We start from the raw sequence: 25,933 nt of genomic DNA, 5'->3' as shown, positions 1-25,933 counted from the left end.
TTCATACAGCAATAGCATGGACGCTTTTGTCCATTTTTGTCCATTTTCCTGGTTCGACTTTCTGCGCGAGAGCGCCCTCCGGCTTCGAGTATGAATGAAACACACATTGCGTGAGTGTTTTGCGCTCCGCGATGTACGTCTAGCCTTATTCTGGGTGACTGGGTCATAATCAATTATCAGGTCATACATACGCAGACTATCCTGTCTCTTTAAAGCTATATTTATTCACACCAGCTCTTGAAAACCTCTATGCGAACACACTTGCCCGAGAAAGTGCGGGGTCGAGAAAGTGGTGTCCCCCGCGTAATATAGGCTACGCCCCTGCTGACGATCATCTTTCAAATATGCGTACGCGTGAATAGAATGAACGTTAAAGGCAGTTTTTTACAAATATGAGCGCTGGTGTGGATTTAAGCTACGCACACTCATCTGAGAGTACGCACGGTTTATAAATGAGGACCTCAGCAGTGGTCAGCTGTTATTACGGTGTCATCTGCAGCTCTTAAAGCAACACTATGTAAATTTTTCTGTGTTCAAAATTTGCTAAATGTATATAATGAGCGAGTACATCATAAATTCACTACCAAACCGCCTTTTTGTCTTATCCCAAATCACTATGGTACATTTACAATAAGTGATTATTTTTGGACTATTGTAGCCTGGATGGGTCCACTGCGGAGTAATAACACATACTGTACCTGCGTGAATCGCGATAGACATGCATTTACAGCATTTACATAGTGTTGCTTTAATGTGACGCGTTAGTGTGGGAGAGAAACAATGCGGCAGGAGCAGAAAGGGCTTGATTGAAGCGTGTTTGGATCTAGATACAAATGTTTAGAATTCAAAAGATTATTTTTGAATGATCTTTTAATAAATGATTATTAAATGTTTAGCTTCAAAAGATTATTACCATAAATGACACAATTAGACCTTCTAATCTTTTTACACATACACCTTCCATAACTTACACATTTTCATGACAAGAATGTATAAATCTATTTAACTGAATTAAAAGTAGTTGGCATTTCTGGTTCACTTTAACATGTAATTTTATACAATATCTGACACAAGATCTGAGTGACACCCTTGACAGTGAATAACGCCACTCGCCCCAAAATTACTGTAAATATTACAAAAATATAGGTCAGAAGGCCCTACAAATAAGGAAAATATATGAAATCATTTAGAGAACTGAACTGGTGTATTTCTTGTGGTCTTGTCTAGCTGTGTTCTGGTACAGTCAGTAAAGCATCCTCTGGATCTCTGTCCACATCCACATTCTGAAACATCACAACAAGATGATCAGTATCACACAAATCCACATCTCAAACAAAGACAGGAGGCTGCTAAAAAGAAGAGGATAAAATGTGCTTAAATTAACATTTGTAAATGCATCTTTGTCATGCTTTGTAAGTTCCCTTCTCTAATAATAAAGGATGTACCAAATACTGTTCATGCAAGATTACAAATAGGATGAATATAAACTGTATTTACTCAAACACATCATGATGGTGCACTTTCAGATGACCATAGTTCATTCATGTGTTAAGATTGGATTATTAAGAAACATTTATGAATTTACGTAAAGAAGAAAACGTGTTTTGGGAGTCACTACAGAACCAATGAACCTGTGACATTACCTGCTTTTGTGCAGCGCAAACAACATTACTGCATAAAAGCAACACATACAGCACTGAGTGGAAACAAGATTCGATTTGTTTTGTTGAGTGGAAAGTTCAGAATGGCATCTTTACCAGGAGCAGAATCAAGGGCTAAACTGTCAACTCAAAACCAATCTTTGCTGTCTGATGCATCAACAACTACTAGTCAGGGCACAAACTGTTGTATCAAAGTGTGCTTCAGTCGGACAGAACAAGAAATGCAGGGTCCGGCCCATGTTAAACCATCTTCAGAATCCCAGTGCTCCGAATCTGCTTCCTCCACTCACAAAACTCTTTGGTTCTTCCAGAAGTCAGATATTGTTGCGGCTTTAAATTGGATGTTTTTGCAAAAAAAAAAAAAAAAAAAAAAACACCCAGGAGCAAAGCGTCTTGATATTTATACTAGTTGTAGGCAAAGACCCAACCATTTGGTGGGTGCAACACAGTATCATGGCATGACTCTTTTCACAAGCGCTGACAAATTGTTAAAAGCAAAGTTTCAAAATACAAATGATATAACTTCGTCTTGAATGTATATGACAACAGGCAGTTGCTATGAAGGAGAGGAGTGAAAAAGAGCTGTCAAATCAGACAACTTCTAAACTTATAGCTATTACCTACTGGCAGTTTTAGTATCATATTGAGACTGTCATTTAATTTATATATTATATCATGTTGTTTATATATATATATATATATATATATATATATATATATATTTAAATATTTGTTATTTAACAAAAGTTTAAAAAAGCTACTTTTTGTAATGTCTATTCAGTGCTTTACTCATTTAACACAATAATGACTTTAATAATCATTTAGCCAAATTTGATGTGTGATTAGTTTTTGATTACTTTGGTTAATAAATCTGCAAATCATAATGAATTATTTACATTTAAAAAATTAAATCTACATATAGACGTTTCCCCAATTTCGAATGCTTTTTTTCATCAGAATTCTCATTGTTTGTAAATATCTGTATAAACATAAAAAGATCCAGAGCAGGGGTCAATATCAAATGTAGCAGTCAGTATGTGGTGTGTCCAGGCTATATATACTACTTTGCATCTCATCTTAATGAACTGAGAAAGATTTGCCAGTTGTTGCTGTGAGATGTTACTTCACTCTTCCACCAAAGCACTTGCCCATCCTCAAACACATCTGGGGGTTCGTATGGTCACATGTGGTCTGGCATTAAAAGGACGACCAGCTGTCCTTCCCTGTAGCACTGTCTTACTTTACATTACAGACAGTGCAGTTTATTGCTCCGCAGTTCTCATGCCTCCTGCAGCAGGACTAATGAATGTTCACACAGGTGAGAAGAAACCCTGAATATCTTTCCTCTGCTGTTTTTAAGTGTCAGTAGAAAGGTCTCTTTTTTGTCCTAAGTTATTGTAACTGTGACATAAATTTTCATTGGACTGTAAACCGTTAGTGTCTTAAGGACTGTTTTACAGGAATATGCTCAATTATTGTCAATGGTAATGAGCATGAAAAACATTATTTAAACATTTTCTAATAAAGATCTGTAAATTTTATTTGGATTTTACAAAATTACCTGCCCAAGTAAATCACTTGTGGCGCCTCTAAGTAAAAATGGTAAGGGTACAGTTCAGTTTCTGACTGCAATGCTAATTTGCTAATTTATGCACAAGCTGGCACTGAAAAACTGAATGAAGAACTGGCCTGCACAAAGACTAGAGCTGAACCCCATTAAACACCTCTGGTAACACAGTTTAGGGACCAATTCTCTCTATTAATAGTTGCTTATTAGCATACATATCACTAGCACCTTGGCTGTTTATTAGTACTTACAGTATAAAGTATATACTGTATTAATCCTAGCAGCAAATTAAGAGTTTATTCAGGGAAAAGATAATAGTTAATAGTCATTTTATAGTGAGAATTGGTCCCCAAACTAAAGTGTTACCCACCTCTGGGATGATTTGGAGAAATGAGCAAGGCACCATAAACCAACATCAGGATTGACCATCAGGATCTGACCCTCACTAATGCCTTTGTATGTGAATGGTAGCAAATCCCATAGACATGATCCAACATATGGTCAATAGCTTTTTTTGTTTGTTTGTTTGTTTGTTTGTTTGTTTGTTTTGATCCTAAGACTAAAAACTAAAAATTAACAATTCATCATCTTACAGATTCCTAATCACTGAGGTGAATTAAAAAACATATAACATGAATGGGAATATACAGTAAGAGGATAAACAGAAAAGACATTAATGTTTAATCTGTTTTGTTCACGGTATACTGTATTTTGAATACTGCCCATCATAGACTGCTATGGATTAAACACCCATCACTAACTAACTAACTAAATAAATAAATAAATAAAAGAAAATAAACCAAATGGTATTTTTAAGCCATCTGGTTTATGAGGACATAGGGAGTATCTTTATAAACCATGTTTATGTTGTAATAACCATTTAATCATACACAATTGTGTTCTCATGAACCATGTATTCAAGTACACACACACACACTTTGAACATTGTTGTTAGCATTTAAAATGAATCTTTTACTGTAACAAGTATTCATTATATTTACTGTAGTTATCTGTTGTGGAAAATTTCAAACCATTTGTATTTAATCTATATCTATAAAAAAGCTATACCATAACAGGCGCAAATTAAAAGTTTAATGTTTGTAATATCATCAAAGGCAAATACTTTAAATTATATGTAAATAAAGATGTTGCACTTCTTAAATGTAGATGGAAAAGTTACTTTATGATTCTGTGTTTTGTACTAATACATGAACTGAACGTGCTGAAATTTTGGGAAAAACGGCATTGTTGAAGATCTGTTGTAAAATTAGTACTAAGGGGTTTGAAATGACCAATTACTTGTTAAAAATAGAAAATACCAAAGCAAAATAAATAATTAAATAAATAAATGACTGCTCTTTAGTTGATAAATGTTACAGTATGAAAGTATTACTGTGCTCACCATAGGTCTGTCTCTGTGTGTGTTTACTGCTTCAACATTCAGGAAAATGGACTCAACTTCACAGCCTGCAAATACATAAGAAAAACAGATCATTTTATGATCTAACTAATCTATATGTTAAAAGATATATTTCAGAAGAGATTAAGAGAGTCTGACCATAGGCAACAGGAGTGAGTTTCATCACCGTATGCAGAGGACACTTCAGATAAGGCAGCTCATCTGGAGGAAGATCAGGACAGAGTGGTCATTAAAACACACCAAATTTATATGTACACCCTAGACTGACAGTTTTCTATCCAAGCAATTTAAGAGTAAAATGTTGTAAATATCAGTGACATGCAAAATATGTGTGAACTTCTTACCTGGATTTCTGTATTGATTAATCATACAATATGGTCTGACCAGAATTATAGACAAACACAATCTGACTAATAACACACAAGCAGTTGTTCTGTTACATTTTTTTTACTGAAGACATTGACTAAGCATTACCGTGCATCCTGATTTTAACAGTTTGTGGATCCTCTTTAGCAGAAGCACAACTTCTACCAAATTTTTCTAGTAGCTGCTTATAAAACATACACCACATTAAGGATACATTGGGCTAAAGGCACAGAGTGGGGTCAACGAATGCAGGTGCATAAGAGTGTGTAAAAAGTCACCAGTGCAATCCAATGTTCAGTCATGTGAATATGTAACTAGATGAGCAACAGAGAGTAGGTTTTTACTCCCCAATGCTAAAACTAACTTTCTGAGACATACAGTACTATATAGGCCAATGAAATCATGGAATCTTTTTTTTTTTTACCAAAGTCATTAATTATTATAACACGGAAAAAAGTTTTAAGAAGGCAGGTGAAGGCACACTGTATTATTGTATTTATAGATAGTTGAGACATAAGAATTAATTGAATGAGCAATAAGTTTTATAGTAGGTGAAGTATATGTTAAAAGGTTGAAGAAATGTTTAAATTGGTGCTCATGGAATGTGAAAAATTTATTTCATATTTTTATATGTATGTAATAGTGTATGAATTATAAGTGTTGTGTGGACCCCAGGAAGACTAGAAGTGCCTTTGGGCATAGCTAATGGGGATCCAAATAAATTAACAAATATCAGCAGAGGTGGACAAAGTACACAATTCCATTAGGTGAAAGTACAGATACTGCTGATCAAATATTACTCCGTTACAAGTGAAAGTTGTAAAGACAGGTTTTAACTGAAGTAAAAGTACAGAAGTACTTTTAAAAGTACTTCAATGCCAAAAGTAAATTTCCTTTTTTATGCCAGTGCATTGCTTTATTATTGTTGTATGTAATACTTGCAATACCAACAATAATAATATAATAATACCTACAAATGTAATACTTGCAATACATTAAGCCTACTGAATGCACTGACTTTAGCTTGTAGTATATCTTTGTAATGAAGAGCTTTTAGAATGTTAAAAACCTATAGAAATGAAGTGAGTTGACCTAAAAGAAAGAAAAAAAAATTATTTAACACCTTTACCCACCCTCACAAAAGCAGCATGGTAGTGATCTCACAAAGCTCTGGCAGTGCACACATCTACGTGTAACCATTCATCCACATTTGAACCAAAATAAAGAGTGATAAGGAAGAAAAAAATCAAACCTGCTTAAAAAACCCAGCAACAAAACTATAGCTTGTATAACTTTACTACAGCAACACTGCTTTAACAAAAAAAGCAAAACAGAAAGATTTATTTGACATTAAAAAAGACATTTCAAAAATGCTCTCTAATCTCACTTGCGGTCTTTGATGTCATGCACAGAATGGCCTGTGTATGTTAAAAGTGCTACAGTATATAAATAAATAAAGGTGACGACTGTGTTTGTTTTGTTTCAGTGTTCAAAAAAATGCTGGGAAATTATTTCATGTAGCCCTACAAGTGTCACACCCCTGGACTCATTATGTTGTGTTTTCCCCTCATGTGCTTCATTCCCCATGTTCTCTTTGACCCAGTTTCTAGGCGTTTCTCAATGTCAAGGATACTTCCTTGGCAGGACTGGTCCTTCCAAGTCACTTCCTTCAGAGAGGCTAGGTGAGCCTCTTTAGCATTCGGCTGGCTAGCAAGTGCACGTCATTGCGTCAGTGAAAAGGTCCGCTTTCGGCGCTTATCGCAAGACGTTTTAGCATTTAAAACTTATATTAAATGGAGTTTTGACTAGTCATAAAGTATTTAGAGATATCTCTAATCCGATTTCTTACTATTGGAATTATAATTGCAGATATCTCTAATTGTTATTGTGACTAGTGGAATTATAATTATGACTATACGAAATTATATTTATGGATAGTCAAACCAAGTTTTAAATGCTAAAACGGCTTGCGATAGGCGCTGAGAAATGGAAGTGCAAACGTTACTGGTTTGGTTGCTTGTTTTCTACACGGAGACGTATGAACGCCTCCGTTTGTTCCTTGGTCCCTGTTAAAAAAGACAGAAAGCTATGAATAACGCTGTGAATGGTATAATGGTATGATGGTATAATATTAACGTTAAATTACTTTGGACAACTTAACTAGTTATTTATAAAAGAAATGCCGGTGACGGCAACCAAGCTAACAATTGTTAAATGACAGGTCCGGTTCAGTTAGCCATCAATAACGTAATTTGTATTTGTATAATTTATAATATCGATACGGTAGTAATTTGTACTGGCATTTAAACGTTAAACTTTACTTATATTTACTACAGTTATAACAAATGTTTGTTAACGTAAATACATATTGAAAGCATACTGCCCCGTTATATTAATGCTTCGACTCCGCTAACGTCCAACATTTTTGAATTTTTTGAACAAGATAGCAAAGCTGCGCGCATAGGATTGTGGGTGATTGGAGAGCGCGAAGGCTACACATATGCATCCTTTCCTGTATATGGGATATTTTTCAAATGAAGGACTCAGTCCTTGGTTGAAATTCTGAGGATCCTCGATATTGGAACAGTCCTTCGACGGATGTCGATGACGTAGCATCCTCGAAATTCTGGCTTCCGAGGATCCTTCCTTGACATTGAGAAACGCCTTCTGTCTCCCGTGATTGTTGATTAGTTCCCAGGTGTGTCTCCTTAGTCCTTCGTTAGCCTGTCTTTATAACCCATGTCCTTTCAGTTCAGTTTTGTTGAATCTATCAGTTACATATGTATGTCTTCCACCTGTTGGATTAATAAAGACTCTCTCAATTACTCTCGAGTCTGTGTTCCTTCCAGCAGCGTAAGCGTGACAGAAGACCCGACCTACAAAAAGTTTAATTTGTGTGTCTACCCTCCGTTTGTTTTCCGGTTTTTCCTCAGTCCTTTTGTTTCTGTAGTGTTGTCCATGGATCCCCTCCTTCGCCCCGAATTCCTCCTCCTCCTGCTGGAGCAGGAAGGACGTTCTCTTGAGGACCATATGAGACAGTGTCTACTCCTAGCTAGCATCACCAGCTACCCGGACGACGCTCTCTGCACATTCTATAACGCCAGCCTGAACTCCGAGTGCAGAGCGTCGTCGTCCGAAGATGGTCCTCGGGAGGAATCGCCGCATTTGTGGAGTGGACTCTGGCGAGAAACGGGTCACCTCTCACCGTCTGCCCCATGGAGGATCTCGCCAGGTCCACTCCGGAACCAGAGCCCAGCCCACCATCTCCCCGATGTACAGAGCGCATGCCCGAGCCTGCCGTTGACAGAGAGCCAGATCCCGCCACGACCAATGAGGCATAGCCGCATAGAGTGACAGAGCTGAGGGTCGCCGCGGATCCAGACGCTGTGACGTCAGACCAGGGCAACACTGCCTGCCATGAGGGAGAAGGACACGGACAGGGTGAGCATGGAGAGGAGCTCCGCACCCTGCATTGCGGCTGAGGGTGAGTGGAATATGGAATGCCAAAATGAGGAGGTGGATTTTATAGACTGGGAATCTGAACTGGAGGATGAACTGCCCCCTCTCCTCTCTCCGACCTCTCCGCTGGTCCCGCCCAACCCTCCTTTGTCCTTGGTTTCCTCATCCAGCCCTGAGGGTGCTTCCAATTCTCCAGTGCCTGTTCCCGAGTTAAGCCCAGGATGGCCTCCTGTTCCCCAGTTAAGCCCAGGATTGGCTCCAGCCCCAGAGCTCGCTCCAGTGTCAGCTCCAGCCCCAGAGCTCGCTCCAGTGTCGGCTCCAGCCCCACAGCTCGCTCCAGTACCAGTTCCTAGAATGTGTCCTCCGGTGCCTGCTCCTAGAATGTGTCCTCCAGTGCCAGCTACTAGAATGTGCCCGCCTGTGGCCACTCCTCAAAAATGACCGCCCTCCCACCCGCTCCTGCCTCCTCCACCGCTGTCATCTGGTAGCCCCTCTGTTTGCCCTCAGGCCACCATTATTGCGGTTCGAGCTCCGCGGGACTGCCATCCTCCAGCTCCCTCCTCTCTGCCGTGGCCCAGCAGTCCACAAGCTCCGCCTGGCTCCCTCGTCCCTCCTGCTCTGCCTTGGTCTGGCGTCAACCATCCTGCGCCTCGGGACTCCACTCCTCTGGCTTCGCCTGGTCCCTCTGTCCCTCTGGCTCCGTCAGGCTCCTTCATCCCCTCGGCTCCACCTCAGTCCTCAGTCGGTCTGGCTCCACCGTGACCTCCCGGATCCACATCTCCGCATTGGTCGTCGGCACCATCGGTTCCGCCAAGGAGCTCTGGATCCTCCCCATCACCCTGGCTCTTCGGCTCTCTGTCCCCCCCTCGGGCTCCTCCTCCACCTGCTTCACTGCCGTTGGTCGGCCCTCTGGAGTCGGCGGCCATTCCTCCTCCATGGCTCCTCCCACTGTCAGCTTCTCCTTGGGCTGGTATGGCTGTGGCCTGGGTCCTGCCAGGCTCCTCCTGCTCCAGGTCCCTCCTGTCTCCTCCCTGGCTCCTCCCTCTATCATCTCCTCCCTGGCTCCTTCCTCCGTGGTCTCTGTCTGCTGGCCCCCTCCCGGGAATCTGTCCTCCACCGGAACCTCCTCCCAAGTTCGCACCCACGCCTCCCTCTGTTGTTCCTATGGTGCGAGGTCGCACCTTCCGGGAGGGGGGGGGGGGGGTAATTTCACAGCCCTGGACTCATTATGTTGTGTTTTCCCCTCATGTGTTCCATTCCCCATGTTCTCTGTGACCCAGTTTCTGTCTCCCAAGATTGTTGATTAGTTTCCAGGTGTGTCTTTATAACCCATGTCCTTTCTGTTCAGTTTTGTTGGGTCTACCAGTTACATATGTGTGTCTTCCACCTGTGTTCCATGTTGGATTTACCCCCGTGTTGGATTAATAAAGACTCTCTCAATTACTCTCGACTCCATGTTCCTTCCGGCAGTGTAGCGTGACAACAAGAGTGATTACTGATAGACTGTCTGAAAAAAAAATAGAAAAGAAAAATATTCACCCACTGACTTTCAAAGCTGCTACGTGGTAACACCTTTCTACTTCAAGGATCTTGATAGAAATGTAGTGGAGTGAAAAGAATGATATTTGTCTTAGTCAAAGTAGTGAAGTGAAAGTCATAGGTTTCCAGAAAAAAATAATAATCACACATTCAAAAAGTGCACTTAAATACAATACTCAAGTAAATGTACTTCGTCCACCTCCAAATGTACTGTCCACCTCTGCATATCAGCATGTATAATGCCAAGCATCGCATGGAGTGGCGTAAAGACTCAGGAACGATGGAAATGTGTTCTGTGGAGTGATGAATTGTGCTTCTGTTGAGCTAGTCTGGGCTTGGAGAACAAGCCTGACTGCACTGTGCAGTTGAACATGCCCCATGGTGACTGAAGAGTTTGTTGTTTGACAGGAATCTGTGAATTTCCGGAAGTACAGACATGTTTCAGTAACGGAATGACCAGATGCAGAAACAGCTGATGCTGGAGCAATGTAAGCACTGCTCTGGCGGTTAATTCACATATTAAATAGGTTCGATCCTCCCAAAAAGAGATTTATGAACTTGCCTGGTGGGAATTTTAAAAGAATTCATGTGGAATAGTTCAAACTGTGTCCCAAGTCTATTTCTTTTTTAATGAGGTAATTAGGATGTGGTAATTGTCACAAATTAGGCTGTATTTGGGGTTGACTTTCTAGGCTGGGGTTAAATCTTTCTTTCAAGCCTGAATGAATAAGGGATGTCTTTATTTGGATAGTTTTTTAGCTTGTTTGCTCGTGAGGAAATAATGATAGGCCTAATGGTCAAACCTAAGTAACAAACCAGAGTACATGGATAGGAATAGTGGAAGTGCGGACTGGAATAAAGATCACAACACTTTTAAATCTATACAGAAATCCAGGTCGTTCCAAAGGGTTCGCAAACTTTTGATTGCAACTGTACAGCTCAAGTATTGGAGTAATGTTCCAGTAGTATGTTCTGAAAGACTTTCTCCACCTGAGGTTTTGTCTAGGAAGTAGGCCAGCAGACAGCGCATGACAGCCTGATGACATATGACCAGAACATTCTCCTGCCGCTCAAGCTCCATGATTACAGGCTCTAAACGCTGAACCAGATCCTCATAGGACTGAACACACACAAACACACAAGCATTGTAATACAATTAAAACAAGGATAAAAACACCTTACTGTCATTTCAGGTCAATTGTTTACCTGGCCTTAAAAAATAAAAAATAAAAAAATAAAAATAAAAATAAAAGGATAGCTCACCCCACCCTCCCAAATGTGAAGACAAAACATTTTGATTGCCTCCTGGTTGCTGGCTGCAGTACAGGGGCCCGTTATTTGTATGTCACTTGTTACTTCTGAGATGATTTGAAAGATACCAGATCTTCTAATCGTGATAACTGATCTCTGGCTAATTTGGTTCTTCAAGTGAATTTGCGGATTTAATTAAAATATCTGGATTAAGTTGTCTAAGATTACTGCTCATTCTCATGTTCCCCGTAAAGAGCTGATTATTGATACTCGAAACCACAATCAGCAATGCTGCGATTGTCTGGTGGCAAGACAGCAATGTAATGATATCATATAATTAAAAAAGACACCTGACGAAAGACTTGACAAATTTCTGGACTTTCATAAGGACACAGGCAAGCGAACAAAGCTACATAAATGTTATAACAGATAAATTAAATGTGCACTGTTTTTAATTTATTTGTGTTTTTTTTTGTTACATGATTTCCAATTATTTATATTCACGATTTCTAATATTTGTACAGGCTTTATATTTTTTATTTCATTGCTGTAATTAGCAATTCATTTAATTTTATCTTTAAAGCAGATTTGTTATGTTACCGCATTAATTAAAGTTTCTTAAGGGTCAAGATCATGTTATCTGCATCTCCTGCGCTCCATCAATCCACTCCCATAATATCTGTCACCACTCAAATTAATGCGCGACTCAGAGTAACTGTATGTGTGTAAGACTCCAATACAATTATAAAGTTAATATTTTATCACAAATAAATCTTTCAGTGAGTAAAACCGGTTGTATAAATAGTACACACATTATGTGTATTTATTGGGTGGCTGTTCTGCACGCTTAATAAACAAACTCCAGCTGGTTCAAAATGCAGCAGCTAGAGTTCTTACTAGAACCAGGAAGTATGACCATATTAGCCTGGTTCTGTCAACACTGCACTGGCTGCCAATTAAACATCATATAGATTTTAAAATCTTACTTATTAGTTATTACAAATGATTGCACATATACGATTTAAACTGAACTGAGATAGATGATGACATCACTTAATTCAATGATGAACTGCCTTTAACTGTCATTTTGCATTATTGACAAACTTTTTTCCTAATTAATGTTGTTCAGTTGCTTTGATACAATCTGTTTTGTTTAAAGTGCTGTATAAATAAAGGTGACTTGACTTGACTTGACTATTATATTATCTGCAAATTAATTTTTTAATTATTATTGTTCTAAATTATTGTCCCTGGATCAGTAGGGTACTCTTTTAATAGAGTAGCAGTGGATGGACCCCAGGTCTTAAACCCCACCCTCAAAATGTAAACAAAGTGGATGTGAACCAAACTAAAAAATCTAATTACTTCAGACTACTTTTTCCCAAAGATGATTTCTGCCATTTTATGTATTTCTAATCATGCTGAGGTATGTTCAAGTGTTATTTTTTCTATTAAGTTACATTCATGCTCCATGTTTTGTCTTTTATTGTGAGTGCATGGGTTGAGTGTTCATTCCCTCACTGTCTTGTTTGTTTTTGTCAAGCACCAGTCATTCTTTTGTGTAGCACATGGCTAGTTTGGCTTTTCATTAGTCATGTGCTTTTGTGTTGTCTTGTTTTGGGACAACATGTTTTGTGTGAATACACGGTTCACAAAACTTTCAAATTTAGGCAAAATATACATATAATCTGAATTATTCAAAACAAGTGAGACTTAACCTACAAGGCCATACATAAATTTGAAGTGGATGATGGGGTTGGGTGAGAAGATGGAAGCTCTTCATTCATGTATAAATGTAATAGCCTAATGATCATACTTTACATTATTAACAAGTTATTGTTGGTGATCAGAGAGATAATAATATGTCACTAATTAAAGACTATTTTAAGATAACAGGGAGGTATAATTTGCATACTGGAGCATAATTATCACAATTAATAAAAACTAAACCCTGAGTCATTCGCATTATTTGTTGTTGAAATTTATTTATTTCTAATCAAAGTTCAATAAATTACCCACAAGAGATAACAAAAATGCAAACTCCAGCAGTGAACCAACAACATTTACTACTGGCGAGTAACCTATAAATTCCTAACTTTTCTTGCCACGACATATACTCACTTCACCCTTTGGATAGCGGTACCGGTATTTGTCTTGGTCTCTGAGAGCAAACTCCTCAGGAAAGTGATCTTGAATCTCTTCGTAAGTCATCTCCTCACACACACCCTGCACATGAACACATGACAAATATCTCCCATGCATGAAGACACAAATACACTCTGCAGAAGAACCAAAACAAAGGGCTACTCCCTGGAATGTCATACTGTATGTGTGACTAGAAACAGGACTAGACTCACAGCATCAATTTCGTTCAGTGCTTTCCACTGTTCATAAGGCACTCCAATTGCCTCTGCGGTCTGGATCGTTCTCCTCATGTGACTGGTCCAGATCTTCAAATCCAGGATGCACTGACCCCTGATGTATGTGCCTAGAGCTGCAGCAAACTGACAAAAAATAGGACTTCTGGTTTTTAGCTTGTTGCGCTTCAGAGGTTATGGGTATTTCTAGGGCCGTTACCATGTACATTTTTTATAGGTGAAATGGGAGGGGACCAGTAAGGTGGGTTACTGCTCCAGTCTAATGAGTCCACCCCAAATCTCTATACTATTATGGGTGGGGTTTAGGGCAGTCAAATTAAAATTCAAACAATAACAAATTTAAGATAAAAATGCACAAACAAATGCAAAAACTTGCATTCAATGGGCCTCATTCAAGAAACACAAGTAGAACTAACTTTTGTGTAAACCGTTCGTGAGACCATTCTGACGTAAACTTTTGAATTCATGAAAATGTTCGTATTTTCAAAGTGTTAATTGATATGAAAGAAATGTACACCTGCTCCCTACCACATGTTAATGGTGCATAAAATGTTCTGTGTTCTTTTTGGCAAACTGATGACACTGAATTTTGATGCACTGCCATAATAATTACAAGTGCATTTGCCCTTGGCCTCTTTTTTAATTTTATTTTTGTAATTTGTAATTAATTAATTAATTAATTATGTAAAAAAAATAAATGCAGCTTAGTTGATAATTGTAAAAGGCAGCACTCATCACTGTCACTATTTACCCAGCTGTAAATAGAGTAGGGGTTAGGACAAATACCTAAACATCCTACTTGTAAAACGACTGCCTACAACGATTGGGAAGTCAATATTACAGGTTACTGCTTTATTATATTTAGTCAAATTCTTAAAAATTAGATACTAGTAGGCTAATATATTGCCGCCGTTAATATTCCATACCATAGCAACTAAAGCATCTCAGCTGGAAAAACGCTGTGCCACCAAAGTGTTCTCAAGCACCACCAGCTGGTTGTTTTAAGAAGAGTGCCTGACCTTTTTCAGCTGGCTTAAAAACACTTTGGTGGTCACACATTATTGAATATTTATTGATAGGCATATGGCCTAGTCTTTTTTTTGCATTTATGCAATATACTGGAACCAAACCTGAGAAATAAGACCAGAATATTCCACTGCGTTCCTGGACATGCAATTTGTGTAGCTGTAATTCATAGGCGGGGATTATGCTAATTGTGAATTAACATGCACGAGCGCCCTATTTACAATTCATTAACACACACGTTTAACTATCAAATCGGCTGTTTATGAAGAGTTTGTGAATCCATAGGAGAGTTTTTGGGGAGGTCTGATTTACATGCAAATTACTCAGAATTTACTCATATATTTATGCAAGTTTCATGAATGAGGCCCAATGTTATGATGTGATGCTCCGAAACTATGTGAATTGAGACTTTTCTTACAACTCTCAATTCAAACGTGCAAGGGGTGCAGAGTTTAGCTTCAACCCTAATCAAACACACCTTATCCAGCTAATCAAATGTCTTTCAGGCTTTTCTGAAAACTACATGGTATATGTGTTGGAGCAGGACTATGGCTCCACAGGAACTGAATTCTGCACCCCTGCTTTAGGAAGATTTGAGGTTATCAATTACATAGCCATAACCCACTGACAGTGTACAACTCAAGGATTCCAACTTTGCACATCTTTTGAGGAATCTGATGTAAATAGATGTAAAGTTCTCTTTTAAGGGAACTCACACAGCGTAAGAAAACAGCGATGCTATGGGAACTCCTCTGCGTGACTGTGGCCATGTCGCTGAGTGGTTTGCAATTGTAGCTACGTGTAGCTTTGCTTTTCTGTAGAATCTTACTATCACTCTCTGTTGTTTAAAGGGATAAAATATAACTTAATTCCCACCATATTTCTGATATTATCTATCAAACTAATCTGATTAATTTGATTGTTTGCTTTTATTGGTTAGCTTGTCATTCACTTTTCTATTCGCGTCTATTGCTGTTTTCTTCTTTTTTTCTCACTCCATTTCTTTTCCTTCTTACTCCGTTTTTTCATGAGTTCATCATACAATACTATTAAGTCAGAATCATTCATCAATCATGGTGAATAATGTCTTCTTCTGCTATTGTTGTTTGCAACACTTGCCACATGTACAGTTTATCCATCTCTATTGGCGGCGAGGGATTCACATGTGATAAATGCAGGGAAATAGTTAGGCTGACAGAGAAGATTTCAGAATTAGACACGCATCCAAACTTTAATTGAGGATAGTAAGAATGTGAGGGCTGTAGATACGGCTTTGGATGCGACTACCTCAGGGAGTCCTGTACATTGTTTGGTTCCGGTTACAGAGCCTCCGCAGCAGGGTGACTGGTGACAGGGTGATAGTCGCTGGTCAAAACACTACTAAAACCAGATGATTACATTATTTTTAATGAGTCTACCCCACAAGATTAAAGTTATAAACATGAGCCCCGTCCAAAAGGTAAAAAGGGAGGTGTTGCTTCAATTTATAACAATATTTTTGGTCGGGATTCTAAGGCTATCTCAATATTTTGGTGCACTGAGCTTTTCTTCTACTCTGACGAGTCCCTCAGTCCCTGCCACTGAAAAACAACCCAACAGCATGAGGCTGCTACCACCACACATTACTTTTGGGATGGTACTGTGCAGGTGATGAGCATGGGCTGGATTCCTTCAAACATGATGCTTAGAATTGAGGTTCATCAGACTAGAGAATCTTGTTTCTCAGAGTCTGAGGGTCCTTTAGGTGCTTTTTTTTTTTTTTTTTTTGCAAATTCCAAGTGTGTTTTCATGTGTCTTCACTGAGGAGAGGATTGAGTTTGATCGATGGAGTATTGCAGTGATGTTTGTCCTTCTGTAGATTTCTCCTATCTCCACATATGATCATGGATCTCAAGTAGAGTGACCATCATCTTCTTGGCCACCACACTAACCAAAGCTCTTCTCCATTAGCTCAGTTTGGCCAGGAGGCCAGCTCTAGGAAGAGTCCTGGTTGTTTCAAATCCATTAAGGGTAACAGAGACTACATGCTTCTGTGACCCTTCAATGAAGCAGAATTTTTTTCTGAACTTTTCCCAGATGTGTGGCTTGACGCAAACCTGTTTCTGAGCTCTGCAGGCAGTTTGTTTGACCTCAGGGCTTGGTTTTTGCTCTGATATGCATTATTAGCTGTTAGACCTTTTATTAAGACGTGTGTGCCTTTCCAAATCATACCCATTCAATTGAATTTGCCACAGGTTAACTTCACTCAAAGTGTGGTAAAATTTACAAACAAAATTAATGCTTCTTAGCTAAATTTCAACTGTCCCAGATAAGGGTATGAATACTTATGCAATGGAATTGTTTTTTTTTTTTTTTTTTTTTTTTTAAACTTGCAAAGATAAAAACCAGTTTTTTGCTTTACCATTTTGGTGTACAGAGTGTAGTTTGATGTGGGAAAAAATACATTTAACGCAGTTTAACATAAGGCAGCAACATAACAAAAATGAAGGGGTATGTATACTTTTGCAAGGCACTGTACGCCTATACAGTGCTGTGAATATTTAAAAAAAAACTGCTGCTGCACAAATAGCATATATGATCCCGTAGCAGATCTATACAGGTGGAGCTGGGGAAGGTGGAGGGCTTCAGAGGAACTCTGAAAGCCTGCTGTGAAATGCTGTAGTATTTAAATGTAAAGCAGCAAGCACTTTGGCTGTGTATGCAACTTGAATCAATCAACTTGTAATTTAACACTGTGAATATCATCAGTTTGTGTTAATGACCTATAGTTAATGAGAGTTTTGCTTGAATTTACCAGATTTTTGCAAAAAAAAAAAAAAAAATAAATTTATGTTTACCTTAACATTGTGTGATGTTACATTTCTTTTTGTAATCATAGTATAGAATTTACAGGTAATTATTTCACTGACAAAATATTTAAATTGGATAAAATAAAAATGTATGTTATATGAATCCCTAAATATAATTAATGTTATATAAACATAAATGTCAAATACCTCACTCAGTGCAAATTAAACATTTGCTGCCTCAAGAAGCATTAAGACAAAGGAAATTAGTAGAACACCTTTCACAATAAATAATAAACATAATAATTAATTAAAACATTATAGCCAACAATTCAGCCTGAAAGCCCTGCTCAACACTTTTTGCATTATTTTAATCAGATTTATGCTAACCTTTATTCCTCGTGCCGAGAGGCCGGAATCACCTCCGATACGCCCCAAAAGGTTAAGTTCACTCTCTCCATGACGACAGAGGTAGATAGTCCGAGGTGTGACATGGATATTCATCAGATAGTAGACGATCCTGCTCTGAATATGATCTTGAACCTGATTAACCAGGTACCTACTGCCCACATTAAAGATCTTAATGTATGACAGGTTCCTGTGGACACAAAGAGAGAGGACAGTAATGGTGAGGACTTCCACTACAATCATGTCAAACAACAGATGTTTGTCAAATTCACTCAGGGTGACAATGTTTCACCTGTCTTTGTCATCATCTAAAGGAACGTATGTGAGTTTGTAGCAGTCTATTCTCTTGAGGAAGTCAGTCACAGCCTCCTCTTTATCACAGTTAACATAATCAGGACTGCTCAGCTTCACTTGCTGCAGATAAACAAAGGTCTTTTACAGGATGCAGAGTGTTTATGTTTTATAAAGAATTGCTTACAAAACAAATATATACTCCAATACAGACAATTGACCAGGGAATATTTTAAAATGATGCACGTCATTATAAAGCAACTTACACATACAGCCACAATAATGGACACAGATCAATAATTAAAAGGAGAAACAGATATCATTTTTTATCGTTATGATATACTCATATTTCTTCACCTTGATGTTTTCTGCAATGATTTCTGGGTCATCACAAAGAGACTCAACAAAAAACACCTACAAGAAAGACAACCCTACTTTAAAAGTTATATACTGTAGAAATATTTTCTAAATATACTCTAGAAATTAGGTTGGAATTTGGTAACACTTTAGATTAGTCAACATTATTCACTATTAACTAGTTGCTTATTAGCATGCATATTGGGTGTTTATTAGTTCTTATAAAGAACATCTTAATGCATGGCCATATTCTAAATTCCTTAAACCTACCCAATACCTTAACATTACTACTACAAGTACCTTACTTACTACCAACAAGCAGCAAATTATAAGTTTATTTAGGGAAGACTCTTTGCTAACAAGTGAACACGTGTTCCCTTATCTAAAGCGTTACCATTAATTTGATGAATATTAATTCATCAGTTCAACTTTTTCACTCACTTTATAGCCGTTCTCTTTAGCAAAGGTGAGGATCACCTCTCTACGTTCTCTTGTTGTGTTGGTCGCATCGAACACCTGAACATAAATGTGCTGAATTAGTCATACCATCATTAAAAACATTTCACATACACTACCAGTCAAAAGTTTGGAATAATTTAAGAGTTTCTGCTACTTTAAAAATATACTGTTTTCAACACTGATATTAATAAGAACCAAAATAGCCTTAAGCAGCCATTAGGGGCCAAGCACAAAAGGTAAAATGGTAAAATGAAGAGCTGGGCAATGGGGGAGCATCAGTCCAGCTGAAAATTATTTTAAAATTATTTGCGAATAAAGACACTAAACAAAATGGTTGAAAACCCATCAATACAATAACTTGTAATATGACATCATTGCTTATGACTACTAGTGGCCAACAGACAAAATGACAGACAGACAAAATGGGTGACTGTTGAAAAACATATATTATGGGATTCTGTGGGACCCAGGGAATAAAAACAGAGATTCAAAATTGTTTAGCTGTTCCACTGTTCGACTTTCTGTACTGTTCGGTTTGCTGTACTGAATCTAAGGAGACCTTAAAAAATGTCAATTTTTCACATCTCTTGTCCAATATGTGGCACTGTGCCGAAACTGCTCACGTACCCTCAGGTCATGGCTGTTATAACCAAGTTTGATCTGAATAAGCTAAAGCATTGCAGAAATATAGCCTCACATTTTTTTTTTTTTTTTTTTTTTTTTTTGGCAGGCTCTTCATCAAATTCCTTGATAGACTATATGAGTGTGGTTTTGTCTATTGAAAATATTTTAATAACTTTTTGCCAGCATGGTCTAAAGAATATCTGAGAAACTTTTGGTGAAAACTGGACAAGCCAGTAGGTTTTTCAGAAAATACACTTCATTGCAATGGTTCAAAAGTTAATAGCAGAAACCAAATCAGCATATTAGAATGATTTCTAAAGGATCATGATACACTGAAGACTGAAGTAATGATGCTGAAAATTCAGCTTTGTCATCACAGGAATGAATGTTACATGTTAAAGTATAATAATAATAATAATAAAAATAATAATAATAATAATAATAATAATAAAGAAAACAGTTATTTGAAATGATAATAATATTTCAAAATGTTGCTGTTTTTACTGTGTTTTAGATTAAATAAATGCAGCCTTGGTGAGCATAAAAGACTTCAAAAATAAAAAAGAAAATTATTCCAAACATTTGGCAGGGGGTGTATAAACACATGGGAGCATTAAAAAGAGTATACTGGAGCATTAAACTACTATGATAACACTTATTGCCTTACCAAATTTAGTGTTAATTGTTCAGAGAAAGATAAAGTGTCTATACGTCCCTTCTCAAATCATCGATTTCTGTAATCACATCAGTAAATTGTCCATGTTGAGGTGAGCATGTGTGTGTATGCTGTCACTTACTGCCACTTGTCCATGATCCTGAGTGAAGTAACAAAAGACGTCCTTCAACGCCGCCAGAGCACAAGCTCTAAAGCAGTTTACAAAAAAATATATATATGTGTGTATATATATATATATATATATATATATATATATATATATATATATATATAATATATATATAAATATATAAAACACCAAAATGCATACAATCGTACAATACAGCTGATACAACAGATAGTGCTGCTGCTCATATCTGATTGGGTGAATGGTATACTGATATAGGTTGAATTCCAGTTGCAAGTGAACATCCCTATGAACTACTCACTAGAAAAGGCAGAGCCCCTCAAGCAGGAAGTCAAAAATGAGTCAATGGAAGTCTAGTGCAACTGGCTGTCAGGGGTGGAGATTTTTCAGAGACCCTTTCAGCAGCTTACATAACATTATTACAGTAGAAAGTGACTGTCTTTATTAGAGACTCACAGTATCATTCACTCAACTTATGGATTCAGAAATAAATACTGCCACAGTGTATTGACTCAAAGGTGAACTTTGGCTGAATCATAACCTTTCTGATATTCAGACAAACAGCTTAATAACTCTTGTTTAGCTGATACTGCTTAGATAAAACACTGATGTATAAAGTGTGAGTTTCTCACTTGCGAATTTTCATGGCCTCTTCGTTGTCTGGACAGAAGAATTCAAAACTCTTGTAGGTGCGTACAGCATCTCTGCGGTACTGTCCAACGTTAAACACTGTTAAAATAGTTTCAGTGATAATGTATAGTGCAAGAAATAATGCTCTATGACTTGATTTCAACAACCAAGGCACAGTTAGACATACATCTTTTAAGACTTCTTGAAAAATAACCAAACATTTTGTCAAGTTTGCCCAATTAACAGCAAAAATGAAAAATTAGCCAGAAATTACATGTATCGACCACTAACTGTGCTATTTGGTCAGTTAACATAAACAGATTTCCAAAGTTTTCACTGACCAGTTTAAAATATTTTGTAAATATTGATTTTGATGGCTGCAACACATTCCAAAAAGAGTTGGAACAGAGGCAAAATAAAAGTGAAAAGGTTATCCACCTTATTTTTCCCGTAAAAGCAGTTGTGGCCATTTTGGAAATTTAAAGTGGCTTCTGGTGTCACACGCTTCCAGCTATTTTTAGCTGTACAAAACACCTTGTTTTGCAGCTTGATATTTCAAACTGGTGTCTTACCATATTATTTTAATTTATTATCCTAATTATGAACACACTAGTTTGCAGGGCAAACCGTTTTACCCTTTACTGCACTTTGTTATTCTTCTCGTTATTTCCCTACAGCGGTTACTGAACTGGAAGTATCGCACATCGACAGAAAACAGCTTACTTCCACACTGAAAAATAAGGTGGATAGAATATCCAAGAAAATCTGTTGAAACAGTCCACAATAAGAAGGTGAAATGGTAATAGGTAAGGGGATCATATTTGGGTGTAAAAGGTCTTTGCCAGCACAGCCACTTTGCCAAATTTCATGGAATGAGTGTCAAACAAATAAAAAAAATCACATTTCTCAATGCAAAATCACAAAGAATTTAGGTCTTTCACCAACTATCACTAATAATATTGTGAAAAGGTTCAGGGAATCCAGAGAAATCACAGTACAAGCAGGGCAAGGCAGGAAATCTCGGGTGAATGTGTGTGACCTATGAGCCCTCAGATGGCATTGTATAAGAAACTGTCATGCTGCAGTGTTAAATATAGCCACATGGGCTCAGGAGTAATTCAGAAAACTGCTTTACCAGTCTGCCCATTGCTTCAAGAAATGCAACTTCAATCTCTGTTACACAAGGAGAAAGCTATACATCAAATGCAGTGATGCCGCCAGGTTCTCTGGACTAGAGCTCATCTTAGATAGTCAAAAACACAGTGGAAATGTGTGCTGTACTCAGAGTCCACATTTCAACTTGTTTCGGGGAAAAATGGATTTCGAGTTCTCAGTCCCAAAGAACAAATGGACCATGCAGACTTTTATCAGCGACAGAAGCAAAAGCAAACGTCTGTCATGGTTATTTAAACAAGACAATGCCAGTTCTCAGTCTGTATGTGCTAAAAGAGCAAGGTTTTCTAGACATGTGGATGGCCAGCAGATCTGTCTCCAATTGAAAATATATGGTGAAAAGAAGAATCAGGCAATAAGGACTATGGACTGATGGGCAGCTGAAGTCTTGTATCAAGCAAGATTGGACAACAATTTTGCATGCAAAACCTTAACAATTAGTATCCCCAATTCTCAAACAATTAATCATTGTAATTAAAAGGACAGAATGCCCCATTTCTTTAGAGTATGTTGCAGGCATCAATATCAAAATCAGTTTATATTTACAAAATACAATTTGGTCAGTGAAAACTTTGGGAATTTTTTCTTTGTATGTTTGTCAATTTAATAAAGGTTAAAGAGAATTGACAAATTACAGATTCTTGATTTTTATTGCATTTTTTTAATTGAGATTGTAATGTGTGAGAAGATTTTGTGATTTACCTGCTAATCTAATTAATTGATTTGTTCATATAATGTTTCTACTGCATGTATAATAATTCTCACCCCTGGTGGGAACTCCAATCCAGTTGAGGTAGCGTGTGAGTTTCTTCGAGATGTAGGTCTTTCCACGGGCAGGCAGACCAACCATCACAATCATGGTGGGCGAGTTGGTGAACTGTGGTACTGATGCTGAAATAAACACACACAAACAAAAACTCATCAGTTTTATACACACTACATATTAGTCTAACATAGAATGAAGCATTGCTTACACTCCCACTCATTTCATTGTAATTTACATCAATATAAATATTGTACTAGTGCCTCTTGTATCAGTGGTCTCTGTGTTTGTTTGTGTGTGTGCAAAGGGCAGTGAACTGGACTTAAGTGAGGTGAACAGCCCTGAGGACACGGACCGTTACACACTGCATCAAACACTATTAAAAAACACACAAAACAAACACACAACTTATATTTTATTACAAATAATTGCAAACAAACTCTGGTATTAGGAAATATCCTCTGTATATATGATTTTATTTTAAAGCAGTTTCACTATGCAATATACTTTCTTTGTGATCAACTTTTTTATGTCTTTTACATATAACATCATAACATGATCCGTAAAAAAAGACATAATAATTTTAAAGTCCAGTCAAAGAGGACAGAGCAAAGGGGGAAAAATCTCTATATAATCATGTATGTTAGAGGAAAAATATTGCCAAGCATCAATAGTACTTTGGCCTTATTAATTTGTGCTGTTGTACATTCACAAGTCACTATTTTAGGAGGCTATGGATCCAATATGCTTTTCCACATGTGCAGTGTAAACCAGTTCTGAAACATTGCAATATACTTTCTTATCTCTCTATTTATATAAAGGCTCACTTAGAGAGTCCCTTTAATATAAAGGTTTTATGAAAAATAGTTTACAGAGGTCTAAAAGAAATGTTGTTACCAATGTTTTACAAAGAAGCATATAAAAAGTATACATTTGGCAAGATATATTTCGAACAATGTAATTAACGGATAGCCTACTTTTAAAACTTGATAAGACCACAGAAATAGAATGAGGGATGAGACAGAGATGTTTCTTTAGACGTATGACTTACAGCCTCTTCTCCGTCTCAACCTGCTGCTCATCCATGGCACCCAGATCTTCTCCAGAGGATTTTGTGTCAGTTCAATTTGTGAGTGATACATATTCACCAATGTGTGTGAGACAGCTGTGTCTGAGTATGATAAGTGCACAAAATGATCAGTAGAGCTGAAGTCTTCTATTAAGAATGTGTAGCCCTGTCCACTCTGAAGCAGATGTGTATTTAAACTGGGGGACCCTGATGGAGGAGGTGCATCAAGCACCTGACACAATGTCACACAAAAACAGCCTATTGATATTCACCACAAAACAGGCAAGATCTGAATACAGGGTATGCCACTAAAACTAATCATTAAACATAAGGCACTCTTTCCATCGCCATGAGGGAGAAGTCAATTCATCTAGAATTCCCAGAAATATGAATGAAGTTACTGTCTAATTTTAAATAAATAAAAACCAACAACTAACATTTAAAAAAAATAATTCCGGTAATAATAAAAAAGAAAGTATTAAAAAAATACTAGTGTACGTGGTCTTTAATGCATTCTGACTTTTTCCCCATATAGTTGTAACTCAAACAGCAGACAGATGCTCTCTGTCCAGAAGTCAGTGTTTATCCAGAACACATTTGACACATTGGTAAGAAGACACCACAGCCCTGCCAGCACAGATACCCATTTATGTGTGTACAGGTTTGACTATGCTTGTGAGGTCCAAAATGTCTTCACTAATATAGTGAAACCTGTTAAAAACCAACTAGAAAGCAGAAACTCACTAGTTAAAAAGTTTTACAGATAGTCCAGATGTGTTTTATTTAATAGTGTTATGCAAAGGTTTCTGTGAGGGTTATTTTTAGGGACAGGGGCTGGGTTAGGCAATAGAAAATATCACTAACTTGATATAAAAACGATGGAAGTCCTCATAGTGAAACAAACGTGTTTGTGTGTGAGTATTGAAAACGCAGTTTTCATGCATTATCTCATGCTCATATATTTATTTCAGTCTAACCTGTGCTCTCGCAGCGCGTTCTCTTTCTCATGACGGCTTTCTCACGACGCTCCATTAATAACACACATTAACACAAATAACACACAAACAGCCAAAATGCCAACCATACTGCGCGAAGACTGCTGACTTGAATATTCACTAGTCATGACTACGTCGTTTGGCTCCTTCCAATGGCGAAGGGTTGGCTCGCCATAGTAGCACAAGTAGTCCGCGGTCATGTGTTTTTGAAGGTAACAGTGCTTAAGCTCTCACGAGAATTATGTCTCATCACACTTGGCATGATTCCGTGATTGTTTTGTATCTGAAAAACAAAACATCGACGCATTTTTCAACATACAAAAATTGATGCTGTCGGGTGCATGTAATTAAATTTAAAAAAATTCAAAAACATAATGTAGGGTGACCACTGCAGCCTATTTTTTGGTTTTCAACTTGATGCTTTCAAGAAATAATGAAATAATGCATATTAAAATTATTAAATAACTTTCTTTTTTTGTACAAGATAATTTTCATGTTATCAGAATTATCGGACTAGTGTCTGTGAATATTAAACAGCAAAAAAGATATGAAATCTGCATGTTCTGCGTGTCTCTGTGTGAATGAATGGTACACGTCTGCTTCTAATGTACTGAGCGGAGATAATAAGTAACTTAACTAGCACAGGTGAACATAAATCCGCCACTGTGGCAACCAGTGTTGGGTGTAATGCATTACAAGTGACGCGAGTTGTGTAATCTTATTACTTTTTTCAAGTAACTAGTAAAATAATGCATCACTTTTTATTTTAATATAAAGTATCTGAGTACTTTTTCCAAATAAGTAAGTTACTGGTTTCCTATTTACTGACGACTGACAGCTCTGGTGTTTCGATGTTTGATAGAAATCAGGAGTAAATGCAGAGGCGTTGTGTGTGCGCTGTGTGAACA

General features: G+C 37.6%; 1 protein-coding gene across 2 annotated transcripts; it reads right to left on the bottom strand.

Annotated features, from left to right (window-relative positions):
* Positions 1–852: 852 nt before the first annotated feature.
* si:dkey-96f10.1 (6-phosphofructo-2-kinase/fructose-2,6-bisphosphatase) lies at positions 853–25,224 on the bottom strand. 2 transcript variants are annotated; one of them, XM_042750248.1, is made up of 14 exons: positions 25,008–25,224; positions 22,964–23,089; positions 21,028–21,124; positions 20,390–20,456; positions 18,951–19,025; positions 18,510–18,566; positions 18,154–18,275; positions 17,844–18,051; positions 13,621–13,767; positions 13,385–13,489; positions 11,003–11,132; positions 4,787–4,849; positions 4,631–4,695; positions 853–1,283 (listed from the first exon to the last, which is right to left on the bottom strand). In XM_042750248.1, the coding sequence occupies exons 1-14, from the start codon at positions 25,060–25,062 to the stop codon at positions 1,224–1,226; spliced, it is 1,377 nt and encodes a 458-aa protein (XP_042606182.1). In that variant the 5' UTR covers positions 25,063–25,224; the 3' UTR covers positions 853–1,223. The 2 variants fall into 2 exon arrangements, with proteins under 2 accessions (XP_042606182.1, XP_042606181.1); XM_042750247.1 differs by lacking the exon at positions 25,008–25,224 and adding an exon at positions 24,013–24,224.
* Positions 25,225–25,933: the final 709 nt, after the last annotated feature.

Source organism: Cyprinus carpio, chromosome B23 (genome assembly GCF_018340385.1).
Source record: "Cyprinus carpio isolate SPL01 chromosome B23, ASM1834038v1, whole genome shotgun sequence".
Lineage (NCBI taxonomy): Eukaryota > Metazoa > Chordata > Actinopteri > Cypriniformes > Cyprinidae > Cyprinus > Cyprinus carpio.
This window is presented reverse-complemented; position numbering and strand designations above follow the sequence as displayed.